At 34.5% G+C, this 26,738-nt stretch overlaps 1 protein-coding gene across 37 annotated transcripts in view; it reads right to left on the bottom strand.

The window, feature by feature from the left end:
- Positions 1-26,738, bottom strand: part of CCDC91 (coiled-coil domain containing 91) — a 417,526-nt gene that overhangs the window by 302,353 nt on the left and 88,435 nt on the right. For all 37 annotated transcript variants that reach the window (XR_012324470.1, XR_012324473.1, XR_012324472.1 and 34 more), the window contains 2 exons: positions 18,218-18,260; positions 16,107-16,185 (listed from right to left, as the gene is read on the bottom strand). Coding sequence is in view for 25 of the 37 variants with exons in the window: in XM_019935888.3 (XP_019791447.1) it covers positions 16,107-16,185; positions 18,218-18,247 (109 nt within the window). In the remaining 12 variants the exon portion in view is untranslated. Of the gene's footprint in view, positions 1-16,106; positions 16,186-18,217; positions 18,261-26,738 lie in introns of those variants that run through there.

Raw genomic sequence — 26,738 nt, forward strand, 5'->3', positions numbered from 1 at the left:
AGGCTCAAAAACCTAAGAGATGGACTTAGCACTCTAAGTAAAGCAAAAATTACAGTCTATCCCTCAGCCCAGCTGTTTACCACTTTATGAGCTACACAAAGAACTATACAAATGTGTACAAGAGAAACATGAAAATGTGAACTATTTTCCAGAGGTAAAAAAATCATATATTCATATCCATCGCATCAAGAGAAAGAAGATACTAGTTATTTTCATTATACACTTGTTAAGTATGATTGCCTATTTAAGTTTACTTTAACCATAAGAGAACCTAGGAAACAAGTATATCTCTTTGGTTTACACCCAATGAATCCAAAATGACGTCAGGTTTAAACTCTAAACAGTACCTTTTTGACCAATAACAATACGTTCTCTTTCTAAAGAAATGTAACTCAAAGATTGTAAGAATCATATATCTATATATATATAGATATGCATATATAAAATATTCAATTAATATAAAGATACCAAATGTTCTTAAATAATCAAGGGATATAGATTTATGATTTCTATAGTTCATGGATCTAAGAAAAAAAATTTAATACAAGCACATTTGACATCATCATATTTAATTAGGCCATAGTAAATATATTACAGTGATGATACAAGACTGAAATACATTAAAATATACAAATGTACACACTAATTGTTAGAATCTAGCCCATTTGCTTAATTTTTCATGTCAATATTTTTTTTTTTTTACTTTCAGTGAAATTAGCAAAGACCAGGCATCAAGAAGTAGAATACATGGGTAAAGAATTTTTTATTAAAAAAATCCTGGAACTACTGTTCCAGTAGTATATGGTGAATATACTATTAAAAAGAAACTTAGGATAGCAACATATTCTTAGAGATATATATCTAAAGCCATATGCCAAAACCCAAAGTGGATGCCATTATATTCTCTTTTTTAGAAATTTAAACACAGCAGGAGCTATCAGGAGGGAGGGGAGGGAGGGAAGAAGGGAAGGGAGGGAGGGAGGAGGGAAGGAAGAAAGGAAGGAAGAAGGGAAGAGAAAGAGAAAGGAAGGAAGAAAGAAAACTGAAATTATAAACAATGGATAGGTTTTGTATCAGCTTAGACAATGATGAAGAAAAGCATAGTGAAATGAAAAGTACATCTGTAATTAATCAGACTAAAGGACAGTCAAAATGTGAAAAAGAGGTTAACAGCCACAGAGACAGAGTTTTAAAAAATTACCATTTATCTAATTTTAGAGTTCCAGAAGAAGAGAAAAGAGAAAATGGAACAAAACTAATATCAGAAGAGATAGGGCTTCGCTGCTGGCACAGTGGTTAAGAATACACCTGCCAGTGCAGGGGACATGGGTTTGAGCTCTGGTCCCACATGACACGGAGCAACTAAGCCCATGCACAACTACTGAGCCTGTGCTCTAGAGCCCGCGAGCCACAACTACTGAGTCCACATGCCACAACTACTGAAGCCCACAGGCCTAGAGCCCGTGCTCCACAACCATAGAAGCCACCACAATGAGAAGCCCACGCACCACAACGAAGAGTAGCCCCCGCTCTCCGCAACTAGAGAAAAGCCAGCATGTAGCAACGAAGACCCACCGCAGCCAAAAATAAAATTAATTAATTAAAAAGAAAATTTTTTAATGAAGAAAAAAAGAAAGAGCTAATGGTTAATAATTTTCCAGAAGTGACGGAATTTTCCATAAGTGATTTGCTGCACTTCTTGAATCTGTAGCTTATCATGCTTCTTAAATCCATGGATTCAACCCATACATTCAAAAAGCCCATCACATTCTAAGCAAGGTAAATAAAAAGATATCCATACCTGCTACATCACGGTGAAACTACAAACACGAATTACAAAGAATAAGTAAATCATAAAGGTAACCAGAAAGAAAAGACCAATTACCCTCAAAGGAGCAGTAATTAATGGAACCAACTAACCTCTCAACAACAATTATAGAAATTAGAAGACAGAGGAGTAATAATCACATCGTGCAGAGGAAAAAAAATGACTGTCAACTCAGAAACATCTAGGTGAAACTATCCAACAAGGACAGGGACAAGCATTTTCAAACAAGAATATACTGAGTTTGCCAACAATGAGTCTCTCTCTGGAAAATTCTCAACGATGCACCTCAAGCATAAGGAAAATGATTTGTGATGGAGAGTCTAAGTTACAAGAAGAAATAAAGAAAAAATGGTAAATATGCAGGTAAATCCAATATACTTCATCTACGTAAAACACTAATAACAACAACGCCTTGTAGAGTTGAATATATATTAAATATATAAATATATATGCAGATTCTGAGTATATATGTAAAAAATACTAGAAAAAAATAGCAGAATAACAAGAAGAAATCATTGAGGTTCAAATGTCTCCCAGTTTTTTGTACTTTTCAAGAGGAGGATAAAGATACTCATTTGTTTAAGGCTTTAATAAGTTAAGAATGCATGTTAAAATTTCCAAGGAAATTACCCAAAGAAGAGAAGCAGAGTATGTAACTTCCAAACTGGTAGAGCATGAGAAAAAAAGAAACAAGAAAATCAATTCAAAAAAAGTAAAAAAGAAAAAAGAAACACAAAATGGCAGTACAAATAGAAAGCCAAAATTGGAATAGTAGGAAAAAAAAATGTACATCAGTAATTACATTAAAATATAAAGTACTCAATATTCCAATTCAAAGACAAGGACTATCAGGCTGGATGAACAAACAAAATGTATCTTTATGCTCTTTACGAATGACATATCTAAAAAACATAAGTATACAAAGAGACTGAAAAACATGAATGGAAAAAGAAATACCAGTTGAATTCTAATCAAAATAAAGCTGCAGTATTTATTATCAGACAAAATGGATTTGGGCACAAACTAATTCTACAGATATAAAGAGATGACCACATAATAATAAAAAGTTCAATATACCAAAAAGATATTATAAATATGAATATACCTAGTTATAGAATCTCAAAATAGAAAAAGTGAAAAGTTACAGAGCTTCAACAAGAAGTTTATAAATCCACCAACACAAAGAGACTGCAACATTCCTACAAATTAATATTTAAATAAACTATCATATAGTGTACTCTGCAGTTGTTGAATACAGTATCTACATAGTATCTACCAGAGCAGCAGTGCTTCTCAAACTTTAATGTTCATAAGCATTAATTAACTGGGGATCTTGTTAAAACACACACTCTGTCACAGTAGGTCAGGAATGCAGCCTGAGATTCTGTATTTTTAACAAGCACCTGGGGGCTATCAATGCTGCTCATCCTCAGATAGCATTATGCCACAGAGCAAGTCTCATCAAATCACGAAGAATTCGTATTAAACTACTTTCTCCAGCAACAAAGCAATCAAGAAACAATAACTAGAAAAAAACCCATGCTTAGAAATTAAATACTCTTAAATTAACTCAAGGAATAATCCAGACTCCAAATCAGAAAATATAAGTGGAGGATTTTTTTTAAAAAATCAAAACTGGCATGATGCAGCTAAAGTAATAAACAGAGGGGAAATTATATCCTTGAATCCTTATATTTGAAAAGAAAGGTTAAAATTAAAGAGATAGGCATCAACAGTTTTTTGTTTTGTTTTGTTTTGTTTTTTTGGGCGGTACGCGGGTCTCTCACTGTTGTGGCCTCTCCCGTTGCAGAGCACAGGCTCCGGACGCGCAGGCTCAGCGGCCATGGCTCACGGGCCCAGCCGCTCCACGGCATGTGGGATCTGCCCGGACCGGGGAACAAACCTGTGTCCCCTGCAGCGGCAGGCAGACTCTCAACCACTGCACCACCAGGAAAGACCCAACATTTTTTTTTAATTAGGAAAAATACAAAAATAAATCCAACAAAATAGAGCAAAGAGAATAACAATCATGAGAGAGATTTTAATAAATCAGGAAATAAACATAAAATTAAGAATGTTGACATTCCCAAAAATTAGTATTTGGAAATGTTCTCTCCATCTCCCTCTTCTCTGCTGCAAAGCTTTCAGCTCTTTCAGATAAGCCTGCCTCCCTATTATAGGCTTTTTTTTTGCGGGGGGGGCCTGTTGACCCCTATTTGGACTCAGACAGTGGTCTGATATACTTCCCAGCTATAATGCAGTGTCCACGTCACTCTCTGTTTCTACTATCCTGATACCCTGTATCTACCCTTAAAAAAGATATTTTAGTTATAATTAAATAATTATCTGTAATTATTTAATTTCTGTGCACCTTACAAGCTTGCAAGACTCGTGAAGGCAGGTATCTTGTATGTCGAGAGTTTAACTAAGCTACTCCACCATATTGCTGCCTCGACACCCATTTTGTTTGGCCGAGTGGCCTGCAGAGACCTTAAACTGCCACTAGCCCTCTTGGGCAAGCACACTCCCTAGATAACTGCCCACAGAGTCACAAGCAAATTTAAGTTCTTAATATGACTTCTCCAACAGCCCTTGTGATGGGCAGTCTCCCCCACCCCCCAGGGCCTTCTCTTTTTGTACCCCTTTGATAAGACCCCCATGGAGTTTACTATTCCCTGTCGTTTGGTATGAACCGCCCAATCCAGACTTAGCCCTGGAACCCCTGAAACCTCCACCTTGGGACCCTAATAAAAGCATAGGCCCTGGATTCTTTCACACCCTCCATCTGCACTCTATCTTGACCTTCTGATGTGGCCCCACAAGGCATGCCATGTACTTCCTCCAGGACCTGTGGGTAATAAACTTCTTCATTTCAGTTTCTCTTGCCGTCTGTTGCTGAATGCAACTCATCATGAGGCAGCCTGTGCTCTACTTGACAAATGTTAATTTAACAAATTCATAGCATAGTCTATCCTGTTTGTTTTCCATTGTTCCCCCTGGACTTGGTACACAATAAATACTTATTGAATGGGGGGGGGGGGACACAACCAAAAGGAAGTAGAAAGTAAATAGTCTCATGCCCTGACTTCAAACAAAATGGCTGGTAACCAAATGAGAATCTAATCTATCTTTAAAAATTTAGGAGAAATGAAATTCTTAAATTTCATCAAACATTCCATCAAAACAAAGTATATGTGTTTAGATCATAAGACCAAGGATTAAAATACTATAGAATGTTCCCTTAGGAACCTAACAGGTTGATAAAATCAATAACTGTTTATTCACTAGACAAATGAACAATTCTATCAGCAAAAATTTTGTTTTACTTGCTGTATGTTCATAAATGTCAAGGGAATAGTTGAAGAAGAAAATAACAGTTTATTTAGCTGGGTAAAGGGTTTCATAATAACCAAACTGCATGTGAAATTTTATTACAATATTTTGTCAGCTCTGTGATGTCTGACAAATTAAATTAAAATTTCTATCCAAATTAGCTGAATCACCTTTTACCCACTTTCCTTTATTTTGACCTCAGACGTGACAGATACAAAATAATCAAAACCTTCATGTCAGGCAGACAAACTTTCTATAGCATTAAGATTAGGTAAAAATATCACTATGTATTTACAGTTCTAAAATATATTCCTAAGCATCTTTCTGTTCTAATTTCTAAGTACTTTAAGCAATCTCTGTTTCATTTACCCTAAAATTATTTGGCCATTATTAAAGGTACATTATCCAAAACAATCTATCTGAGGAGGTCCACAACAAAATTAGTCTTTATCACATTCAATTCAAGAAAACAAACCTCAAAAGATTTTTCAATTATAATTTAAATGAAGGAAATTTTTTTCACAATGAAAGTATTAAAAATAATTGGATCCTCACCTCAGCAATGCTTTAATTAGAAAGAAAAATTAACAAATATGGGCTGTATCACATAAATTAATTGTGGAAATCAGAGTGGGATTAATACTTTGATAAGACACAATAATGATGCCCAAATCATGCACAATTTTTTAACTGCAATGAGTTTCTACGACTTATTCAAGATAATATCCTAATAACAGGCACAACCTGTAGTTCTCAATGTAGAGAATAATACAAATATTCAGGGAAACATTATAATAACAGGTCAAAATTACAATCTCTAAAATTATAGTCAAATAATGTTTTATACTTTGGTATTCAGGAATCCACAAGAATGAAAAAATCCCAAACACTTCTAAACTTTAAAATCAAATTCCACAAATAGCCAACATTTACTAAGTATTCACTGTAGCCCAGCCCTCTGGGTGCCACTTAAAGAAAGGGGCTAAGAGAGCTCAGAGTGGGAAAAAACTCCCACTCTGAGCTTCTAAATGAAGTCATTTAGAAAAGACATGATAGTGGCTTTGACTGGAGTAGTAACTAGGGAAGCAGAGAGAAGTGAAAAGATCCCCAAGTTTAATTAAACTTAGAACCTACAGTATTTGCTGATGGGTGGGTTGTGGATCAGAAAACCACAACGAGGGAACAGGAACAGAGAAGGAACAGAAGTTTCAAAAATCTCAGGAAATCATGGTACTCCCTAAAGAGGAAGGACCAGAAACTCAAAGTCTACAGAACAGAATAGCACAGAGAGTTGGAGACTCTATTCCAGAACATCAAACACCCAAACTTCAAAAAGAAGGAAGAAGTGCTCGAAAACAACCTGAGTGAGCACAAAGTACGCATATTAGCAATAGTGTTCATGAGAGACAACAGTCCAGAGACATCGAGCCAAGTGTACAGCAGGGCACATCTGGCAGAACCTCTGGTTATGCTGGTCCTATTCTCCTGTCAGTGTCATGTTCCCACGGGCCCCTGAATCCTCAGTTTGGCCATTTGAGAATTCCCACAGTAGAAGATTTTACTGTTTCCAGCTAGAGCTAGGCCTAGGAGTCTAAAACAAGAATCTCAGAAGTAAAGCTGTAAAGGGGGAGAGGGACATAGGCAGCTCTGTTAGCTTCAGGTCTGGCCTTTGCCTCTGACCTCCATTCAGAGAATTTAAGTCAGAAATTTTTCCTAGTCACATACTGCACCATTCATCCACAGTTCCCTGATCTAAAGTCTACTTCCCACTCTTTACCCCATGCCATCCTGAGTGAACAAACAGGGTGATGATGACTTCTGCCCTTTGGCAGATTCAGGCATGGGGCTCGCTATGAACTGGTCTTAAGCCTAGCTCGCTGACCAAAACACGGAGCCCTCATCCTCGTGAAGAACAAGAATCCCATGACTCCAAAGGGATGCTGACACTCTAGACATCAGATTTTAGACTAGGACCTGAATTACAGAACAGTTTGTCAACTGAGACCTCTTACTGATCCTTTAAAGATATTGTGAGAACAGTATATATGTTCATGAGATTCCTTCGTGTTTTTATGTGCAGTGGTAGTTTGTTAATTTTCCAGGTGTATGGTATTCTATTATATAAATATACCCCAAAATATTAAACTTTCTACTTTTGATTGACATTTGGGTTGTTTCTAGTTTAGGCTATTATAAACAATGTTCCAATAAACATTATTTGACACATTAAAAAATACAATATGACAACTAAAGAGTATTTCAACCTACGATGCTGATTTGCTCATAGTCAGCTAAAGATTTTATTTTCAACATACTCATAAAATTAGCATCACCTTCAATGTCACCAACATTGTCTTATGTGTGACCATATTAATATAAAATATGACATTATTTAGAGTTAGAGAACATGTTTGTCCTGTGCTCATTTTAGTAAAATTAATAAATGAACTATTTGTTAATTTTAACTGATCTTTCCATTAAGTCACAGGAACAATATACTAACTATTATCATCTAAATTAAAATAGCTTCACAGAAAATACATACAAAAATATTCCCTGTAGGGTTACTTGTAACAGCAAAAAACCGGGAGTAAAATAACTAGTTACATGAATAATGATACATCCATGCAAAAGAGTGCTATGCAACCAGTAAAATGAATCTGAAAGATCTAGAAGTACTCCTGTAGCAACATCTACTAGGGTGGGGAAAAAGCAAGAGGCGTTAGCATGTATATACAGTATACTATGATTTGTGTAAAAAGAAGAGGAGGATACATTCACATTTTTATATGCCTGGAAGAAATCTGGAGGGTTACAAAAGAAAATGAAAACAAGTTTTATCAGGGGAGTAGGACTAGTGGACTAGGGGAATGGGACTAGGGGACTAGGATAAAAGAGAAATGTTCACTGTATACCTTTAATATTATTTCCCTTTTCTTTCATGCCTTTTGTACTACATGTGAGTATGTCTGCCTGGCTGTCAGAAACAATAAAAAGTATATTTTCTGAGGCCAAAGAAGCATAATTCAGAAGGGCAGCGATACAGAAATTTATATATTGTTATAAGAACATTTGACAATGACTTACACTGTTACTGAGCAAGACAGAGCCTAAGTTTTTGGTGGTGGTGGTGGTGTTGGCTAACTCAGCACTGTGATCATCAAGAATCAGAGCACTACCTTCATCTTATAGAAAAAAGATTCACGGCCAAGACTTCATCATTTTTAATAATGTGCAAAAATCTCTACAAAGCTCTATTTTAAAAAGTTGTACCTGTATTCTATAATATTCTAAAAATCAAACCATTGTCTTTTTAATAAGCAAGTTCAGAATCAGATAAAAGAGATAGACTGTACCATAAAACACCAGAAAAAAATGAGTTTAAACAGTAATTGATAATAATTAAAATACATAGAAAAGGACCAAGTTTCTCTTCAGTTCTACAGTTCTTCACAGTAACATTTGTGTTCTATGTTTACAGCTATGTTTTTAGACTAAATGTAATTTATTAGATTAGTACTGTGTCAGTTTGACCATGCAGTTAAAATGAGGTACCATGATTCACCTAGTGGAAGCTACTCATATTACAGACATTGTAATCAGAAAAAATTTTACAAATAAACTTGGAACTCAAAATCTGGAAGAATGCTTAGATATCGTCTAGCCCTTCAATTTACAGATTAAATAATTGAATTTCAGAGAAGTTACAGTTAGTTGAAGGCGAAAAGCAGAACTCCTCATTCCATAGCCAGAGATATTTGACTGTAAACCACATTACAAACCTAATCTTCAAAGTCATAGTAAATATCACTAACATATTTCCTATTATATGCATTAATGAAGACAGAAATTGTCATAAATTACTGAAAACCCACATAAGGACTGATACTTACATGTACAGCCATAACTCACAGCTTTATAGAAGTTACCGTCTTAGTCATCATTTATAAAAACTGGCTCCAGAAAAAATAAAGGTGAGTTAAAAATCTGGGAGGTAAGAAAAAAATACAAGAAGTAGCAAAAGCAGCTATCTGGCAATCTTCCATTCAAATACCCAGTGTGACAATATTACAAAATTATTAGACTACAATGGAAATCCAGTTTATGTCCTGGCAAAAAATGTCCAATGTGGACACAAAGTAGAAGCGACAAAAGTTTTCAAACATTACCTATACTGCCTATTATAATACAGTATGTGAATATGGAGTAAGTCACCTTCAAATTTTACCTCAAATATAGATCAGACCAATGAATTCAGTTAAGGTTTACTACCCCTATGTGCAAACCACAGATTAATCTGAAAAAAAAAAAAAATCACAATTTTTTCTCAAACAAAAATGTGTGGACTCAGGTTCTGAGCTCTTATAGATGTGTAACAGATTCTACTGGAAAAACAGGGTTAGCAAGGAGAGTAATGGGATATTAACAAAATGGCCGGTTTGTTGTCCTAGGTTTTCCTGGCCAGGAGAATGGAGAATGGAAAAACTGAACCATGAAATCAAAAAGGCATCTGTCTTCCAGGTTTCTCTCTGCCAATGTCTTGAGAAAAATGTTTGAACTTTCCTGTTGGCTTTGTATGCAAATAGCTCCAGATGCAAAGTGAACCACATCTAAGTTATTTGGTTCAACATCTGCTGGTCCAGTTCCCATTATCCCTTCTAAAGGGTCGGCTTGTGAAAAGACAGTTTAGTTTGCCCTCTATATAAGCTGTTTTGAAGGAGCTAATTTGGATTAAAGTATCTATCTGGACCACTTGTTTTTCCCTTTGATGGTCAATGCAGTCTAATGTGGTCTGTGTAGTGCTGCAAGGAACTTAGAAACATATTGGAAAGGACAATATTCAAGGTTTTGCCTCCCACCTCGCCTTCTAGGCAATTTATATTTATACAGTTTAAAGTAAAAAGTGAACAGTCATTTGCCTCTAAAACAGCACCACCCACACTGTACACAATGGCAACATGACAACACTTTCTGACCTAATATACTTTTCATGCAACCTCTATCACAGATTTCAAACTAAAGTTATTGATAAAAGCACTTGCTAGTATTAACATTACATTTCAGGAGACACCTTGTCATTTGAGATGACACATTTCATACAGTATCACAAAAGTAGCATAAGTTGGTCCACAGCACATGGCACTTAGTGTCTGATACACAGTATATTTTCAAACATGTGATAAATGAGTGAATTAGTGAATGAACAAACAAGCAAATAATTAATTTAAATAAATATCATGGATTCTGAAACTTTGAGTCTGCTGCAATCAGAAAACATAATCAAAAATGTACTAAAGCCAAACTAAGACTAACAGTCTAATGTTCTTAGAACTTGTAAGGTCAAGTAAAGATAGAGTCCTTCCTTCAAAAGGGTATGGTAGGAAAGATAACTTGCACTGGAAGGTAAAAGTGGAGAAAAAGGAAGAAATGAGAATATCTATCTATCTATTTATGTCTACATTCTGATATATATATATATATACATTTGCATTTGTATGTATATAAACATGTGTATATCAGAAGATAGACATTCATTTCGAAAAGTTAGTTTCCTAAAAGGCAGAGTATTACCAGTCTTATAAAAATTTACAAAAGATAGTTAATTGTTTGAGAATGATTTTGAAAAAACAAGAGATTTCTTAGCCAAAAAAAAATTTTTTTCTAAAAAATATAGTTCTATAAGAAGCAAGTTCAAAAACTTCCTGATATCTCATGCTATGAAAAATCTGGAATGATTTTTCTTTGGGAAAAATGTTTAGAAGAATAATATTTTAAAAAGGAGGTAAAACAACTGGATACTATTATTGCTGCTTCTAGACTCCTAATATTTTGAACTAAAACTTAGTCTAACTTCTGCTGTCCTCTACTGTTATCTGCCTATACACTGTAGGACCAGGGAAAAAATTAGAAAAAAATAGCAAAATAGCTGTTCTCTCTTTCTGAGAATCTGTGACTACTCTTACTAACCATTATCCCCAGGTTATTTGTCTGAATTGGGAATGACCAGGAAAGTTAACTGAGCCCAAGAGGAAATAGCTTCTTAGCCATCTTTGAATAATTAAGATTTCCAAGATTACTATAATTTTTAAAGAAAGCTTAAGTTTGCCTTCCTCTAACTTGTGATTAAAAAACTATTTAAATACCCTCAAAGAATTAAAATAAGCAAAAAGAGTTACTTGAAAGTAAATCTGCTCTATTAATTATCAAGAAACAATTACTGATTAGCAAGGCACAATGCTATACTTAGGTACTTTTGATTAAAAAATGTTTAAAACATGGTCTCTGCCCTCCAAGGCTTAGACTAAAGTAGACATTCAGAGATGGAAGTCATACTGATAAAATCATATCTTTAAAAATACAAATTAGTACACCAATGTTCATAGCAGCATTATTTACAATGGCCAAAGGAAGCAACCCAAGTGTCCACGGACGAATGAACAGATAAAGAAAATGTGGTCTGTACATACAATATTATTCAGGCTAGGAAAGGCAGGAAATTCTGACACATGCTACAACATGGATGAAGCTTGAGAATATCATGCTAAGTAAAATAAACCAATCACAAAAAGAAAAATACTGGATGATTCTATTTATATGAGCTATCCAGAGTAGTCAAATTCATAGAGGTAGAAAGTAGAATGATAGTTGCCAGGGACTGAGGGGAGGGGGAATTGGATAGTTATTGTTTAATGGCTACAGAGTTTCAGTTTTACAAATGAAAAAGTTCTAAAGATTAGTTGCACAACAATGTGAATATAATTAAAAATACTGAATTGTACACTTAAAACTGATTAATATGGTGGGGGGGTGGGATATATGGGAGATTGGGATTGACTATATATAAAATACTATACATATAATACATATATTTATATATTATATATAAAATACTCTATCATATATAAAATAGATAACCAATAAGGACCTACAGTATAGCACAGAGAACTCTATTCAATACTGTGTAATGACCTATATGGGAAAAGAATCTAAAAAGGAGTGGATATGTGGATATGTATAACTGACTCACTTAGCTGTACAGCAGAAACTAATATAACATTGTAAATAAACTGTACTCCAATAAAAAATTAATAAAAAACTAATTAATATGGTAAATTTTATGTTATACGTATTTTACCACAATTTTAAACAAATACAAATTGGCATAAGCTAAGTGCCAAGCAAATGGTGCAGAAAAAAATGATACAGTAGCTCAGAAGGAGGAGCAATTATGAGATATGGAACAGTGAAAACACTATGTTTTTTCTTAAAGGAAAAAATAAGACTCAATTAAGCAGACAGGAGTTGAGGGAAGGTGTGACAACCAGAAGCAATGGCAAACAGATAGGAACAGACATCATCTAGAAACAATGTAGATCACAGTTTGGCTCACAGGGTTCCAACAATAGCCATGGAGACAAGCTAGAGGGTAAGGCTATGAAATAGGGAGGAAAATGACTGAGGCAATTCTTCTCATTGAGTAGCTTTCACTATAATGAAATAATAATCATCACACTTTTATTGAGAGTAAAGGCAAGAGGAAAAAAGGAGATTCATAATTTCGTATTCATTCATCACTTACATTCTCCAACTCCTTTGATAAAGGAAGTGTAGAGACACATATCATAAGTTAGATGCCACACCTCTGATGAGGGAGGGGCCTAGAGATAATAATTTGTGTAAAGAACCAACCTGAGTGTTTCACTTATTCTGACTGGCAATTTTTTAATTTCATTATCAGCATTGAATATAATCTGGTATTTTAAAAGTTCCCACTACATAAATGATGCTAATATTACAGAAAAATGCACGTCCCAAGGTACCTCAATTCATTAACAGTATTGAAGGCTAAAAACAGACATTCTGAGAGACAAGTTATCCCAGTTGCTATTATGAAATCATCCTCCAACTAACCACCAGCCCTAAAGCAGGATAATCACGAGGCACACTAAGCCACTACACTCCGTACTTAACACAATCTTTTATCCTAACCCCAAGAATGAACATTTCTATTCTCCCCAAAGCACTTTAAAAATTTAAACCAAATGTTTCTGAATAATCTTCTTGGATTTTATGCTGTGGTAAAATTTGGTTAATAGTCATCTCTTAAAAATATTTTTCATATAGATTACAGACAGCTAGAGTATAGGTAGCAAAACAGACAAAAGGAGAATACTAGTCTTCTTAAACTGGAAAGAATCTGCTTTAGATCTCTTAAAGAGTTCCTATCTTTTCTGGATTTAGTGCGGAAATGATTAAATTGTTACGCTAATCAGCTTGTGCACATCACTCTTATCTAAACAATTTCAAAATACCTGAATCAGAGGCAGAATCCAGCAGCCAGAGGAAGACAAACTATATTCAACAAAGGAGAAAGATTGCTTTCGTTGAGCAATCACCTAACATGCCACTAACTTCAGCTCTTGGCCAGATTTGTTTTCCTTCACTTCTGCAAGTCACTGAGGAAGTCCAAAAAGAGTACTTTCTTCAGGTCTGATTTTTTCAGTGAGGGAGAGACTCTGTGTGTGTGTGTGTGTGTGTGTGTGTGTGTGTGTGTGTGTGTGTGTGTGTGTGTGTGTGTGTGTGTACACTAGAGGGGTTATTCTTTAATTCTAGTTCATTAGGCTTTGAGGACTTGACGTACAAATAGACAGATATATAGAGATGTGACATATAATAATAAGTTGCTCACAATATACAATACTTTAATACATTGCCACAATAACTATAGAAAAACAAACACTCCTCCTGCTTTCATGCAAAGTAAAGAAGTCCAATCTGGCTTCAACTTCTACTCTGCTGAAACCATTTCCTTCAATGACATTTAGGACTGTCTGTGGGTTTTTCTCAGTCTCAAATCTCACTGACCTCCCTACAGCCTTTGACATCAGCGACCATGCCTTCTTTGAAATGTTCTACTCCTTATCTCTGTGTTGCACTAGCCCCTACTCTCCTTATCTCTCAAGTCTCTGGTCTCTTTTTCTTCCTCCTGTTCTCTAACTATGGACATCCAAATTCCTCTACTTAAGGCTATTCTCTCTACATGTTGTTTTCCCCAGTGATCTCCTACAACTTCAACTGTCATATCAATGGAAAAACTCCCAAACGGAGAACTCCAGCCCACCTTTCTCTGACCTCTAGGTACTTTAAATAGTCATGTCTAAGACAAATTCATTAAGGCCTCATACTGCCCCAAACCAACTCCTTTAAATTCTCTGTTTCTGTTCATGGTAATACCATCCTTCCAGAACCGAGGCTCGTAACCTTAAAAATCAATTTTGATTCCTCCTTCACCCTCACAGCCAGTCAGTCAGATAGTCCTGCTGATGCTTTTTTCAAAAAACAAAGTTACTGAAAATAAACAAGAAAGTATTTCATTCTTATTTCATGATAGAACATGAAAGTATAAATTTCACTCCTAAACACAGTGATCTGTATCAAACTCCAAAACTTTTTATAAACTGTCATTTCATCATCTGTATGACAGGAATAATGCAGTTGCCCTACCTACAATAAACGAAACATAATAGCACACTGAAAATCCTAAACCATCATATAAATATCACTATCTCAAGTCTTCCTATCCACTCCCATTGTCACCCTAGTCTAGTCATTTATTCAGATACTTATTCACTCATTCATGTATTCATTCGTTTTTCTTTATTCTTTCTACAAAATTTACTGAGGGCCAACTACAAGCCAGGCACTATGTTCAGCATTTAAGACATAACAATCGGAAAAACAGACATGGTACCTTACAAAACTTAGTCTAACATGAAAGCCAGAAAATAGGTGCACATAGATGTGAGAAGGCTGTCTGGGAAGGCTTCTCAGAAAAAGAAACATTAAAGTAAGAAACGACACATAAAACAAACATGAGTTTATATGATAAGGGAGTGGAAGAGAGTGGCAGTGGGAAGCAAGGTGAGCAATTCTTGGCAAAGGAAACAACACATACAAAGCCTTCAAACAAGAATGAGCATCCTAATGGTGCCATCCTCTTTCCCACATCTACACCTTTATTCCAAGCATTTTTCTCCTTTCAGAATCTTTCCCCATTCCAATCTCTGCCTATTGAAATTATACGCATCCCTCAAAGCCCAGATCAATGATATATACGCAGCTTCAAGGACAGTAGTTGACTCACACCAGGCATGAAGTAACATTTGCTAAACGAATGGATGACAAAATCATCATTCTTCCCAAATCACAAATCTGCTTCATATTACAAATATGTATGTGCCTGCCCTTGAAGTAAAGGACATGTCCCCACAGTGTCTCATGCATAATAAGTGTTGGAAAAATATTTGTAGAATGAATAACTCTAATAATCTAAGATGAGGCAGAGCTGTTGAAGAATGGTATTTTCATCTTCGACTCCTGACTTCACAATGATTGAGCAGAACAAAAAGAAAATGCAAAGTATTATTTAGACAGAATTATATTAATACTGAACATTAGGTCTTCCATAAAATACCTCGCAATAATGGAATTTATTTTTGTATTTAATTTCCTGGATGGCTTAATTCTTAATACTTTTGAATGATTTTCCTGTAGAAAAACTTCTAAATTTAAATACTGTTGGGGATGACAAATCATTTTTATAATATTTTTAGAATATTAAGGAGTCTTTAATTAATGAAATGGACACTCTAAAAAAATTAGTTGGCACCTCACCTTACTAAAACAAAGACAAATTTGGAAATGTCAATTGTACTTTAATTTTATTTAATGTTCATGATATCTTTTTTGGAATCATGCCTCAAGCCACCATTGCAGAATTTTTTACTCAATCCATAATTTGTTATGGAAAAAACTATGTTAAATTTGGGGCATTCCATTTTTCAGATCAAAGAAGGCAAAGTGAAAAGGTAGGAAAGGGGCTTTCAAAAGAAAGGCAAAAATGCTGAATAAGAAAAAAATATTCCTAGTTACTCTACAGTAGTACCTGTAGGAAAAGCAGCCCAAGGAATGGCAGGAGATGTAGTTTGGGTTTCACCATTTCCACCATCAAAAATCTCTGCAGCCTACAAAACAAATGCAAAATTATTTTAGAAAATCTGAAAAGTATAAATGCTATTTAAGCAATCAAGCCTCCCAATTCTGCAAGTGTAATACTCTGTAATACCCCACACATTTTCAAATTTCCTCTGAATACTCAATTGCTTTTCAGTCTTCACTGCTACCACCCCCCACTACTAGAGACTACCCCCAGTGTTTGTGCTCTATATCTTTGAGTAAAACTCTTCCTTCCTTTCTCAAATACACCTCCTGCCAATGAAATTTAATTTCATATACCCTTAATCACATTTTCATTTGTGAACTTTATATCTAAGTATTCTAAACTAACTACCACAGCGTTTACCTATGTAAATAAGAAAAATACACCATTTTTCTTCAAAAGTCTAGAGACTAAATCTTTTTCATTAATTATCACAAGACCAAAAAGAGATCAACCTAAAGAAACAGGATTCATCCATATCCTTGAATAATCTACCAGCTGAACTTACTAGCATTCAACATTTAGAGAATTCCTAAAGCTGACATTTAAATTAAAGCCTCCTATTAAACAGTTTTAAAACTATGAGGCAGTCAATTACTGCATGTTGAGTTTGTGGGTAACAGTGCAGAGTTTTCTCTCTCTTAAGTGTTCAGGTCACAGCAAAATTATCATTGAAAAAAAGAGCCAGAATTTCAACTTGGATTCTGCATTGAGTTGTCAGCCAAGGAGAAGTCAATTGGGGCAATCTGCCACAGGAGGTAAGTGACGTAGAATACAGTAGCTACTCTCCACAAACTATGACAAATTAACATGGTTTATATACCCAAGGATAGAGACCTTCCATATTTCTATAACAGTATACAGAAAGAAAGAACCCTAACAACCATAATTAAATTGGAATGGCTGGTTAACTTTGTACCTATATAATATTAAAAGGAACAGATCCGTTGAATACACGTTGAAGTATAACTGTTACTCTAAGGAACATTATCTACTCTTTTTTCTCTGATATAATAAATCAAGTAACATAATAAGATTCAGTAACATAAATAAGATTCAGTCACCCAACAAATCCCAAAATACTAAAGCAAATACAGGAAATATACAAATGTGCTAAACAAAAAACAGTGTTAGATGAAGTGAACAAAACAGGTAAGTTCATATTCTAAGTATCTCCATACTAACAGCTATTAAAGATCAACAGAAGAGAAAATGATCCTAACCTAAACTCACACTATTCTTTCATGATATGGATATATACTTAATATCTCATTTCTCCTATTAACGTCATTAATTACAGTCCCTATCTATAACAATCTCCTTTTCACCAAGTTCCAAACTAGGTAAAGGTCTTTCTTAAAGAAAAAGAAAAAGGCAAAAATCACAGAGCTCACTTGATGGTAGTTCCAGGACTTGAGCTCAGGCATCCTGACTCCTAATCCAGAGATTTTCCTGCAAGACTATACTGGCTCCATAAAAATAACTGGGTTACAAAATATTTCAATAAAACGAACACACACTGAAAAGGATTAAGGAAAAGACTGCTTCTTCAGCTAACAATTTCCTTACAAAGCATCCAACTAAAACCTAAGAGAATAATCCAACAGTGCAAACAATTAGCTCTATAAACCACCAAAAGGCCGTGTACTTAATATACTAAATCAACTCATTACAGGTGTAAGCATGAAAATGTGTGACAGATCTTCAATATTCATCCCTCCTCTCACAAGTATTTCCTAAAAGACATGTATCCCAGCAAAATCATCTGCAATTTCTCAAACCTCTTCTTTACTGCTTCCACTAGTAGTACTTAACTACCTCAATTTAAACCATTCCTATGGTCATGCCCAAGTGTTCAATAACAATAAATCAGTTTTAACTTTCAGAGGGAATATATTTTAATTTTTCTTGATTTCATTTTTTTATTCCAGAGTTATATTCAAAATGATCAAGGATCATGAACACCAATGATAAATAATACATTTAGTATACTCTATTATAATCCCACAAAGTTAAAACAATTACATAAGCAAAATAAGGTAAATAACAGCACATACCTCAAAACCACCAAAATCATCATCATCCATTCTTTAAGTGCACCTGAAAAACAGAAGACATTGAAACAAGCCCACACACAGAGTCATTTATGTCAAAACACTTCTCTCACTTAAAGGTATATATACATTTTGATTTGTTTTTTTTATTTATAAATTAAAACTATTTCATTTGGGTTAAAAAAATATATTTTAACTATATGCATATGTATTTTTAACACAAAAAGACTGAGGTTTTTTGGCAAAATTAGCCATTCTGGCAAAATTAACAATTTCTGTGACTTTTTCAGCAACCATGTATTTTGCCATTTTATGTTGAGACGCCAGGAGTGGAAAAATATTCTTTTACATTTTAATTTGCTTTTCCCAAATTGGCACTAGGGCTCAATTCAATAATGCTTCCTGCTTTTTGCATCTATTCCTCAGTTGTCTGGCAACATCAGCACAAACTCCAGTTAAGAACAGGACTGTGGTGAATTTTTGGAAATCTGTCCCACACCACAAAGGTTCTTCCCTCGGTTTCATGGCCGAGGTTGATTTAGATTTTCAAAATTGATCAGCATTTTTGAGCTGTGGCCACAACTTCTGGAGCATTTTGATATGTGTATTTTTAGCTGAAACTGCTTTGCACTTTTGGAAAAATGTGGAGCAAGTTACTAGGCTGATCAAGATAAATCAAGTCATGTATTCATGGAGACCAGGAAAGAGAAAAACACAAGCGAATATCCAGAATACCTCTCTTCTTTACCCTTAAAGTATGTAAGAGAGACAAGCAGTGGGATAATACATGCTTTATTTTGTCCTAATGCACATCATAAAAATAAAAGGATAAAACCATGAGTGCATGGGCTTTGGAAAAAAAAAAGAAAAAAGAAAGAAAGAAAGAATAAGAAGGAGACGCTTTTATCTAACAAACAGTGAAAGAACTAAAAAACCTGGAAAGGTAAAATGAGTAATAGGTGATATATAGTAAAACAAAAAATAAATTCACAATAAATTGTGAAGTGATACTCTGTTCGATAACTGGTTTCCTTTTCTTTCAAAAGTGAATATATTCAAATATTAATTATAGTTTTCTTGACCCAGTAATACTAAACGGACTTGATTACAGAAAAACAATCTTCTCCAACTTCTAAAAAAAAAAAACAGCTAAGCAAATTAAATCATATGCTAAGCTCTAATTCTAAAGGTATTTTCTAAGGCATTTTGCTTTGAGTTATAAAGCAGTAGTTATCTACAGCCATGCTTTGCCTTGTCACTAAAATTAATACTAATGCCTTCAAAAATAAAACTCAAAGATAGTCAAAGAAAAATAAACAGTAAAAAACAATCTCAAGGATTGCTTTATTTTAATAGGCAAAGAAAATTTATTTTCACAGAAACTCAGTAGGTAATGACACTATAAGGAATATGTAGACAGAAACACATTATAAAAAGGGACTACATTAAATTAATCAGAATATGACACCAGTATTGTCACCATTACCCACAATTTAACAATCTGTTGAAAAATTTTTAAAAGATGTACTTCTCCAAAAATCAAAGCTAAGCAACTCATCCACATACACTTAAAAAATATAAACCAGACTTTCAGAAACTTTTGATGGTGGTTAGTATGAAATGGAATTCACATTAATTCTGTGTTGCAAGCGAATAGAAATCTGTATGTGATTACATTTTTCATGAAGGCATTATGAAAGAAGAGTGATATGGGTACTGAGAATTAACCGAGTCAAACTATAAACACCAAGTTTGTGTTTTCCACATGTGTCCCACGAATCTCAGGAGACAATTAAAAGATATTTTTAGCATCTACAAACACTGTACCCAAATAACATGGTTTCAAAATATTGGAATTTTTAGAGTAATGCTTCTATGTGTTTTCGTAAGTCATATCCCAATAAGTAATTTGTAAGGTGCCAGAAAATTTGAAAACAAAAACAAATACCCATGCCTAACAATCATTTCAGCTTGTTTGCCTGTGGTAATGAACCAAATACCATCAGTTTCCTAAGTACTGACTTAGCTCTACAAAAGAACATATTAGTGACCACGGATGCTTTCCATACCCCAGCAACTATTACACATTAAAATGCAGATTAGTCTTCCTGTACTTTATTTTCAAAGAAATATTAATATATTTTAAAAGACAAATGTGTCCTGAGTTTCTTAAAATACAGTACTAGAGAAATAAACATTATTATTTTAAAGCAATAACCTTTCTCTGAATAATTTAGTTTCAAATTCTGAAATAGTTTCTGTTTCCTTCTGAACATTTTAAAGAGCAGGAGGAGCAAAATTAACAACACTGATTTGTAAAAATCAATTTTACAAAATACAAAAACTAAAAATTAGTTTTTAAAAGGAAATATTACAAATGTGGGCTTCTTTATGGATTTAGCTAGTCCAATACATTGAGAACACTGTTTTGCCTACCGTGCATTTGTAAACCTTTTAGAAGATTTCTCGCATTTAACATTATCCCATTAAACTGCAAATATAACATAGCAATGCCAAATATATCTGTCATCTAAGTTATAGAATCATGAGCCTGGTCAAAAAATTGACAGTTCATGCAGTTCATTCTTTTGTGTCATGGCAGGGGGCAAGATGTATACTTTGTTATGTTGAAAGATTTCATAATATCTAGGTTTAACAATTCTCAGGCTTCTTTACATCTGAATTTAATCTCTTCTGTTGCACTATTATATTAATTCCCTCCTTAACTATCCTCAGTATTCAATATATTGCTGATATTTCACAAGAAAAACATATACACAACACTTAATGTAACATTTTTATTAAGCAACTCTATAGAAGAGATCACTCAAGGTCCTCAAAGAGTTACGACCTGGTGTAGAAGGGAGGGCAGTGTGCAAGAAAAGCATGCAAATATAACATGAAATATAAAAGGGTCTTAACGAAAGAAGAAAAAAAATCCAAGGGGGGAGAAAAAGATTTTCAGAAGGTGAAATGTCTACTTGGAGCACCATGAAATGCTTCAGGTAAAAGGAGACATCTGAGATTTATTTCAAGAGACTTAGAGAATTTTAAATGGCACATTAAGAACACCCATCTTATTCAAGTCTTTTCCCAACATCTTTTCCTAAAAGATAGCAAGCAAAGATTTGACTGTTTGCTTTCACATAAACACAGGGTCAAAGAGTAGGGAAAATGAAAAAACTGCAAAAAAAAAAAAAAAAAAAACTGAAAGCAAATACAAGGAAGATGAACCTTACACTACCAGTGGGGAAAATGAGAATCAATCACGTTTACATCACAGAAACCACAAAAGGCTCAAGAATGGTCAACACCGAAAGTTGGGTAAAGATGAGACTCAAAATAAGAGTCACGGTCAGATATATTCCACCATCCCCTCCCAGAATCTGTACAACTGGGCAACTTACAATGCCTCATCACAGAAGAAAACTGAAGGTTTATTCCTTGGACAGGGTAAAACCAAGAAATCTCTGGATTGGAAGACCAGAGACAGGTGACTAAGTCAAAGTTGTATGAAATTTTCAGACGCATTCCTCAGTCTTCTTTCACCACTCGGCAACCAAACTGCCACTTGCCAGGCTTCAACCTCTGAACAGCAAATTAGAAGATTCTTCTCTGGTGAATCTAATCAGCCCATGAAAAAGAACCTCATCAGAAGTTCCACAAAGAAACAGTTCACTCAGGTAACACTACTTGGACAAACCCTACCCACACACACAGAATTTCCAATTTGCTCCTTATTTCAATAAGAGACAAAGTAAGTATAATGGTTAAAAGAAGGGACTATGGAGTCAGGCTGCCTGGATTCAAATCCTAGCTCTGCCACTTACCTACTGTGTTACATTGTGCAAGTTATTTAACATTTTATGACTCAGTTTCCTCATCTGTCAGATAGGAATAATAACAATGTGGTAACCAATTCCTAAAGTCATTATGAGGGTTAAATAAGTTAAAATAGATGAAGCACTTAGAACAATGTCTGATACACTTTAATCATTATGTAAGTGTATGCTACTTTATTATTAGTATCTAACTCTTAACATATGAGCAGACTGCCAAGGACAATCAAAGATATGAAGAAAGTATCTAATATGAAAAATAGAGACCAAAAAAATGGAATAAACAAAGACTACACAGGAGGGAAATTTTTCTAAAAAATAAAAACTATAACTAATACCTTCAGAGAGTTGAGAACAGAAGACAGAGCATTCATGAAATAAGAACAAGAAGCTTTAATTTTTTTGGGGGGGGGAGGGTGTAAAACAAGACCAAGGTCTTGAAAATAAAAATGATTATAGAAATGAAAAACTTCAGGTTGGGTAATAGAGCTGAGAAAATCTCCTTTAAAAAGAAGAGTATAAAAGAAAAAGAAATGGAAAATCAGAGTAAAAATATAAGAAAATTACAAGATCCAGTCTAGAATATGTAATATTTAATTATTAGGAACTCTAGAAAGACAGAACAGAGAAAACAAAAGATAAGAAATCATCAACAAAATAATAATAAAAGAAATTTTCTAAAACTAAAGTATACAATTTGCAGATTTAATGGTTCCTCATGTATCTAAGAAAATAGAAGTAAAAACCCACACTAAGTCACAGTAGAGAAAAAGAGAAGATCCTACAAGCTTCTAAAGAGATAAAATAGGTTTTATACAAAGGATAAAGAATATATGTAATGGCATTAGACTTAAGAGCATCACTGGAAGGCAAAAAACAATGAAGAAGTGCTTCTAAAATTGTGAGGGAAATTCTATAGCACAGAACTTTATAATCAGCCAAACCAACAAATAATCAAGTTGAGGGAGGCATAAGGCATATTCACACCAGCAAAGTCTCAAAAAAAAAAAAAAAAAAAAAATTCCCAAACACTCTATGGAGTAAACCAAGGGAATAAGACATGAGAAAGACATAGGATTAGGAAAAAGGAACTCCAACTAAAGTGAAAGGCAAAGGGAATTCTCCCAGAAAAATGAAGTGAGTTCCCAAGACATCTATGTAACAAGAAGGGAGAGCAACCAGTCTAAATTGGAGCAGAGCGGAAAGCTCCTGGGAGATGTATTCAAGGAAATGAAATTAATAGACTGTCTCTGTTTTACCGTCATAAGAAATATTAAACAACTGGGGGAAAATTTAGGCTTGAATTAGTGATTAGAAAATTAACCAAAAGAAAACAGTGAGAAAATAATGTGTTGGACAGGAAAAGTAAACATTATATACTATATTTTCAGCTGTGAATAGTATTGACATGGTCATAATAATGTAAACAATGAATAACTAACTGCGCCAAAATTATAACCATATTGGGAAGGTAAGAGAAAGAAGATGAAGGATGTGGTATGAGGCAGCGGGGCTGGTAAAAGACAGTTAAAGCCTCATCTTCCATAATGGAAAGACAATGGATATGAAATTTAAAAATCGAGAAGTAGCAATAATAAACATGTTATTTTGCGATTCACTGGTAAACACTAAAAGAATCAGCTATATATGCTGAACATCTTGCTTCTAGAAAGCAAGAAATGGAGAGGCTGGAAAAGAATAGAGGGCATTAGGAGATGGCTGTGGGTCATAACAAGCCTTTTACAACTTTAAACTGTGGTCACGCATAACTGAATTTTTTTAATGATAGCATAAAACATCATGGCACAATGAATCAACTACCCATTATTTCCATCAAAATACTACTCTGAAAAAGAAAACTCAAGGTAAGTTTTTTTTTTCAGAACAAACTATAAAAGAAGGCTTAAATGTTTTAAATTAGCATTTAATCAGTGAATAAATGAAAATGTATCATGTTAGTCTCCTTTATAGCATGTTCCCATATTATAAGTATTTATACAAAATGTAAAAGTGTACCTTAGACACCAAAGTTGCTCAAAACAAAATGCAAAAAACACCAAACAGAGAAACAGACAATTTAGGTAACTGACTTCAGAAAATACAATCTCCAAAGATTATCCAGATTATTCAATCAGCCCGAAGTGCCTTACTAGTTAACACTGTCCATTCAGCATTTAATTCAATCTCTATCCCATCTGGAAAACTACTGGCTAAACAACATCCGCATAATCACAATATTTTTCCATTTGAGACTATTTCATGCCATGTTTCCTAGAAGCAACAGACAGGTGATTTTTTTTTCAGACAGTCCGAAGCAAATATAAATTGGTAAGAGGAAACATAACAAAGGAAATACATATAAACACAGACAGACACACACATACCCTTAGTTAAGGTTAAAAATGAACAGCCATTAAGATTGAACTAAAAGGAAAAGTCTAATCATATAAAATCAGAATTTCAAGCTTATCTGTTCAAGGAAATTATTTGTTTACCTGAATTTCCCTAGCTCTTCCAAGGTAATGTAAGGACCATTTCTTAACCTTTCTTTTTACTCCCTACGACCTTGAACTATGTAGCTCCTAGCACATATTAGGAGCTCAAAAAATATTTTTGAATCAATGCTTTTGGAATAAATGACTCAATAAAAGCAAATGAGTTACTAATAGTTCCTCCGTAACTTCCCTTTTCCTCTTATTTCTCCAAGAAAAATACATTGGAGTTTGAGCACTAAAACAGCTCTACCTTTATTAAGGCATGAGCCTGAGAGTCTATATCTTAAAAGAAATTATAGTGCCACACTCCACTCTCTTATCCAATTATTATTGTGCCTAATGATAATTTTGAAACTTCCTATATGAAGCTGAATTGCAGAATTATTACCATACTATAAATAATACTGCCAATGGCAAAATATATAATCACAAGTTAAAAAAAAATAACTGAGATGTATACTCACTACCTGAAAAATATTCTACTCATAAATGATGAGATAGGAAAACACCCCAACCAGAACTAATTCTAATAACTAAACATTTTCCTTTATGTAATTTTCATCTGTGCTATCAATTAAGTCTTTGTGTTTGCCAACCTTCATTCAGGAAATTTACATGTCCCAGCAGATGAGAAAAAAAGCACTTAGATTGTCCAATTGCTTAATCTACTTTCCAACCTGGTTAATTCTTCTACCTCCTCCAACTCTTTAACAGCAATCTTTCCCTCAGCTGGTGGTCTTCTGACCATATCTCACTCTCAATCTTAACGCTCTACCCAAATTTTCCAGAATTAACCACCTCATTGGGGCCAGTCATATATACCCAACCAAATAATAAATATTTTCATATGGTTATCCTGCTGTCAATTCAAAATTCTCACTCTGTGAATTACACTCCTTCTATCTGGCAAAATCTCAACCCTCAATGAATCTTAAGGGGTACATACATCACCACTTCTCACATTTTAAAAGAGGACAAAGGTCTTCTCTGGATAGAAGGAAACAAGACTAAAGAAATACTATAGTCCCTTTCTCTACCTTCTTTACTTCTAAGAAAAAAAGAAGAAGAATGATGAGAGCAGGACGTCCATATGTTCTCTACAGGTGAGGTTAAAGTAGAGAGGTCAGCATGCATGCACAGTACAAGTTCTTTGGGTTCCTCACTGGGAACTTTGTGCCCATAAACAATATAATCTTCCTCTGGTCCTGCTCCCATAAGAGAAGCTCACCAGAGAAAAACTTCATTTTCTTAGCATGGAGACATGTTTTTTAGCTTACGGGTAAGTTTAATTCAGGAGAGAACTTGTAGGAGACCTCATTTCAGCCTCAGTCCATGCCACAATTACATTAAACTTTTAAGACTAGAGCTACTTTTCTGATTCCTATGACTCTTGGTTCTATGTCTCAATAGCTTCAGAATCTGGACTGGTTACAAGGCAAGAGATAACAGCTCCCACAAAGAACCACCAACAATATCCAACTGCCTGTCTTCTGCTGAGAAGTATCAAAGGATTCACTATAAAATGCAGGTTTCCCATCTTCATCTGGGTCCACAGTGCAGCCTACCACACCCACTTTTTCTCTAATTGAGCCTCTTTCCCTCATTCTGCGAAGCTATTTCAAAGATTTTCCGCTCTCCTCAAACTTCCAACCTGTCTATTCCTTTCACTAATCAAAGCACATGACCAAGCCTCCTGCTAAACAGAGAAAACAAAAGGCATTTTAAGGGAAGGCCCTTAACTTTTTTCTACCAAAACTTTAGTTACCAGCAGTTATACCCAACTATTCCACTTCATTCTGCTCACAAGAAAAAAGGAATCCCTCCACCTACTTAGGGCTAATTCCTCATCTGTGCTCTGAGACCTGGCTCTCTCAACTATTCCCTCTCTTTATTAAATATTCAACTTTCCCCTTCTATTTGGCTCCTTCCTATTAACACTGAAACATGTTCCGTGTCCTACATCTTTAAAAATGAAACAAAACAAAAGCAAAACCATCCTCAACTACATTCTTCTCCAACCACAGCCCTCTCCTTTTCACAACTCAACATCATAGATGCTCTATTCTTACAGCCCATGCCTGCAACCAATTACCTCCTTTTCACTAAATGCAAAAAGACACTTTCAATTCCTTGTCTTATTTGAACACTAACAGCATTTGACCAGGCTTTCCTTCTCAAAACACTCTCAAT

The sequence above is a fragment of the Tursiops truncatus genome, chromosome 11 (assembly GCF_011762595.2).
Source record: "Tursiops truncatus isolate mTurTru1 chromosome 11, mTurTru1.mat.Y, whole genome shotgun sequence".
NCBI lineage: Eukaryota > Metazoa > Chordata > Mammalia > Artiodactyla > Delphinidae > Tursiops > Tursiops truncatus.